The sequence below is a fragment of the Caloenas nicobarica genome, chromosome 5, assembly GCF_036013445.1.
Source record: "Caloenas nicobarica isolate bCalNic1 chromosome 5, bCalNic1.hap1, whole genome shotgun sequence".
Classification (NCBI taxonomy): domain Eukaryota; kingdom Metazoa; phylum Chordata; class Aves; order Columbiformes; family Columbidae; genus Caloenas; species Caloenas nicobarica.
In genome coordinates, this window is record NC_088249.1 from 34,136,640 (window position 1) to 34,141,669 (window position 5,030).

Genomic DNA, 5,030 nt, shown 5'->3' on the forward strand with positions numbered 1-5,030 from the left:
AATCTTCTAGTAGAGGCCTCAGTTTCTGATAGTGACTTCTCACTTGTGTGATTGGTAGATGTCTATGTCCTGGTCCAGACCTGGACAATATGCTATCATAAAGCCCTTGCAGCAGCCCAAAATAAATTTTCAGTCATGATTACTTAGCATGATTATTCAATAAATGTGAGTTCACCTCAGTCGCTGGACAAAGAATCCATGTTCCTTTCAAAGTACACATGGCTTATCTACAGTTCAACTTTCTGACATGGACAGGACTTGGCTGGATATGACACGCTGTGGTCAGTGGGTTTGATCATCATCCATGCAAACTTGCACATGTGCTGCTTGTTGCAGTCCTTTTGCCAGTATATCACATTCCTACGGTTTAGATTTGCTCCAGCACATGCGTCGTACCACCAGCCTCCCCCGGGAATGCCATTGTGTTCCAATTTAGCACAATTCTGAAAGAAATTGTCATTGTCTCTGTCCTTGGTGGTGAACTTCTGGTTGTCATGGAGATAAGCTTCTGTGTCCAGGGTCAGAGCATCAGTGGCATTGCCTTTGTATAGACCAACCCTGATTCGATATTGAGATTCTTCATCTTCAATAAGGAACGGTTCGTACTGTCCCCATTTGATTTCAGCATTTAGGTTTACAAGTTTAACTCCAAGTATATATTGCACAGAGCTGCTAGTTAACTGATGCATATATTCATTTCCTAACCAGTGGTTGTCAAGAACGGAGCCAAATCCATATTTGTAATCTTGCCAGGTCCTATCAAAGTCGACAGTACTATTGGCTGTAATGTGCTGGATTACCGTCCAGCCACCATCTTGCATGTTACAAGAGACAACAATTGGGTCCTCCTTTGGCTGGATGATGTAAAAACCATCTCTGGAATTTCCTTTGGAGCGCTGAAAAATCTCAAAACAATCCCTCGGATAGTCTGAGGAGAAAAAAAAAAAAGTAATTTTTTGTTCAAATAGTAAATTTTAAATATTGAACTCTGTCCTTTAGACTGAGTGAACAATTGCCTTCTGACTGGAAGCTGATTTTTACTTCATCCCAGCTGGTGAGCACCTACTCAGCTAAAGGCAGAAGATTTCAGGGCAGAACATACAGGAAATGTTCAGAAATTCAAAAAAGGGTTTGTTACCCTGTCATACAACAGAAGCATGATTTGCATTTATGACAGAAATATGGTTGAAAAGCCAAAAGTTATGTGCAGACCATTCCTTTTCCTCCTGTGTTCTTCCAGTCTCAGTACTCAGCAAGTTTGCAATTGCCTGTGCCATGTGTTGGACCATTGTGTTTAATTACTAGAGCTAGCCTTATCCTCAGCAAATAAATCTCATTTCTCATTAACTAATTTATACTTCAGGTGTCTGTAACATCCTTGCACGAAATTCCGATAAGTAGGCCATGTGTTCATTGATAAAAGGGAGACATTAAAGCACATTTCTTGCTAATAAAAAACTTATAAACATTTGAGGATTTTCTTAGAAACAGTTCTTGCCACTCAAACTCCAGGCTAAATCTTTCCACTGATTTCCAGGTAGAACTACAGTGTTGTGCAGTGGGTAAATTATGTTAGGATAAATATGTTCTTTTATTACTTGGTGTAAGATAAATCTTCTGTTCCTTAATTGTCCTTAATAGCTTTTTGGCACTTCTTCACTGCAAATTAATCTCCTAGAATGTGGGTAAAATTGCACACAGTATTGCAGATGGCCTTACATAGTGCCACTGATTCTTCCCAAGTCTTATTCAAAACATCTCTGTTGATATATTCCAGGATTGCATTTGTATTCCTTAGTTTCCTTTAATCTAGAGTTTGGTCTTTGGATCTTTGTAACTGGTAAGGCTACCTTGCAGTAAAACCTAGAATTTTGTACCTTATTTTTCATGCCAATGGTATTACTGAAGAATTTTTTTTTCTCTCTGTGTAATATTCTGATTCTTTGTATTGGCATTTCTCTACTTCATGTTATCATTACATTTTATCAGCATATTTCTATTTTTGCATTGGTATACTTAATAAGAATACTGAAAAGATCACTTATAAGCAAATACTTCCAGTCTCTCACTGACTTTAAGGTTTACTTTTGTACACATGCCATTGTAATTTTCTTTTCAATCTCTACTGAAAGTATAATTTAATTCTACCTTCTCTGATTTAATATTGTATGAAATGTTGTATCGTAAGTTTTGTACAAGTCCAGATGGATTAAACCTGTTATATAGTATTATAGTATCAGTAGTGTGTTAAATATAGTATTTTATATTTGATATTCAAAAGTTTATTGGGACTTCCAGGTCACTCAGGACAGATTTACAGGAGTATATAGGCTTTCCAAGGTCTTTTATGCCTTTCATTGCCTAATAGAATCTACAGCCATGAATAGGATACTTCATATCTCAATACTATCTGCATGACATTTTTAAATACCTTGAAAGAGCAGAACTGTGTACATGATTCTGTATCCCAGTTGTTAGAACAGTCACCTGGTAGACATAACCTGACTCCAAATCCAATCCCATGATTTTATAGAATGGTTATTTAAGTGATTTATATAGAATCATAGAATGTCCTGAGTTGGAAGGGACCTACAAGGATCATCGAATCCAACTCCTGTCCCTGCAGGAGTTGGACATAGTGATGTCCAAGCCAGCAGTATATACAGTGACACTTCTACTTGCCCTTCTCAGTGCATATTATTCATGAAAAATAGAAGAGCTTATGTAGACAAATAATGAGAAAATAATTCAGGCTGATTGTTACAGGATTCACTTGGAAAGTGAATTTTATAAACCCTCAAGTGCCATGAGTCAGAGGAGGAAAATTAATCCCACTACTCCTTTTGTTTACATTTTATGTGGGATCTACTCTGTTAAATGTATCAGAAAACCTACCCAGCTGGACCTTGAAAGCTAAATAGGCAGAGGGCTGCTTCAGTTATAGGTACTAATGGAATTTAGGTGCTGATGTGTCAGATGTAATCTAGATTTGATTGTCTTAAGTCTTCAAATGCCACAAAATATTTTTTTACAAAAAACCTGTCAATTTCTCTTGGCTTAGATGGCAGCTGAGCAAGGTTTTTAAAGATTCTGCATTTCAGGGCAGGACGTGTTCATATTGCAAAGTATTTTTGCAGGGCTAGCTTTCAAATATGTTGGCTGAAAATGTCACAGCAAAGCAATAAAGTAAAACACAGCATGCATCCAAATCACTCACTCTCCTCATGAGTACCTTTTTCGTCAGCATTACCCAGTCTCTCATAGCCTCTTTGGGGGAGAAGGTGGGCATTAGCCAAGACGACTGCCTCTCTGCTGCTCACCGACACAGTGCAATGGGAGAGCAAGAACAGAATAAATCCTGCTGAGCTCCTCAACAGCATCTTCTGTTCGAGTTGGTCCTCCTGCAGCAACACAGAACCCTAACACAGACTGGAACTGAAAATGGAAAGATCGGTGACTTTTAGTATGGAAGTCCTGAAGGAGGAAGGTGTTGAAATACCTAGCTTCAATACAGTGAGCCTCTGCAGAAACTGGCCTCTCCCATCTTTCAATGACCTCTCCTTTTCCTGATGTCTCACATCCTATTTCTGACCAGTCATTCCTCTGACTGTGCTGCCACACTTAGAACATCTCTCACCTCCGTCACCTTATGCCGTGCTGGGCAATGAAACATAACGTAATTTTGTGTGTAACAAAAACCCATAGAAAGTAATGTAATGACAAAAGTAAAAGCACATTTTATATTTATCAGAATTGAACTTTGCTTATTCCCCGAGTCCAAACTGTAGTGAAATAGCAGCACCAATGGTCAAACTGGCAAAAACAGTAACACTGGCTCTGCAGACAGTCAGCAGTTCAAACAGTACTCAAAGACATGGCTTTCCAAGTGTTGGGAATATTTCCATGCAATGGCGAACTCACTTCAGCACATCTGGACTACACTTTTTAAGAATATCCATCTCCATTTTTAAATAATAGGTCACAGGTTTAAATCAGATTCAAAAAAAAGCTCAATAAACAAAGCAAAAAGAACTTTTCTTCAGCCTCTTCAAAACCCGCAAGGGTTTAATATATTGAATCGAAATAGTTTTGAGGCCCATTTTATCCTCCTTTGGGGGTTACACATATAGTAACTGTCTATTCAACATAGCAAGAAGGCTTAAGCTATTACTGGACTAAATCGTGTAGTCCTCACTTAGGCAAATCCCAGCTTGACTGAAGAGGAATTTCTATATCCATGACAGCTCAAACTGAATCAAGATAACAAATGTTTCCCATACTCTCAAAGGACACATTTACCTACACTCCAGCCAAAACTCTTTCTTTTTTTTTTTTTTTTTTTTTTTTTTTTTAAGGACTGAGCTCCCCACAGTGTCTTTGACAAAGGCAGAAAACAGTTCTAGCAGCAGCTCTTCGGTCAGAGCTTATTTCCTGCCAGCATCAGCACAGAGTCTACAGAGGCCCGTGCCGTTGTCCACACTGGTTTACGTTGCAAAAGAGACACATTCCTTATAAATCTAATGACTTAGCAGCACATTCAGCAAACAGTTTTCCAGAGTGAAAAAATATTAGGCACTTATTTTTTTAAAATGTCCAAGATAAACTATTGTAATAAAGTTCAGGTTTGAGAGTCAATTTTTATAGCTACCACACAAAACCCCAGAAAAACAGAATTTTCTACTCTACCTAAAACTATTCAGTAATAATTCTGATTTACTGTTAACATACAATTTTCTATTTTATGCAAAGCTGGTCATTTGACATTGGGATTGTAATAAACTGGAAAATTACCTTCCATTAAATTTGGCAGAGGGTTTTATTTAAAGCATTTAAGTTCTGCTGTGCCTGGATTTCCCACAGTCATGTATCCTTTTCCCTGAAAGCTTCTATTATTTTTGTTGCTATTATTGTTATTATATTATAAATTACTTAAAATCAAAACCTAACCCACAAGCATCACTAAATTTCAGGAAATATGTACTTGGATCTGGAGTTATTTTTTTAGCTGTTTTGTTTTTCTTTATCATTTT

The 5,030-nt window shown here is 37.6% G+C and overlaps 1 protein-coding gene across 1 annotated transcript; it reads right to left on the reverse strand.

The window, feature by feature from the left end:
- Window positions 1-227: 227 nt before the first annotated feature.
- Window positions 228-3,380, reverse strand: LOC135989897 (fibrinogen-like protein 1-like protein). Its single transcript, XM_065636982.1, has 2 exons — window positions 3,233-3,380; window positions 228-928 (listed from the first exon to the last, which is right to left on the reverse strand). The coding sequence occupies exons 1-2, from the start codon at window positions 3,378-3,380 to the stop codon at window positions 228-230; spliced, it is 849 nt and encodes a 282-aa protein (XP_065493054.1).
- Window positions 3,381-5,030: the final 1,650 nt, after the last annotated feature.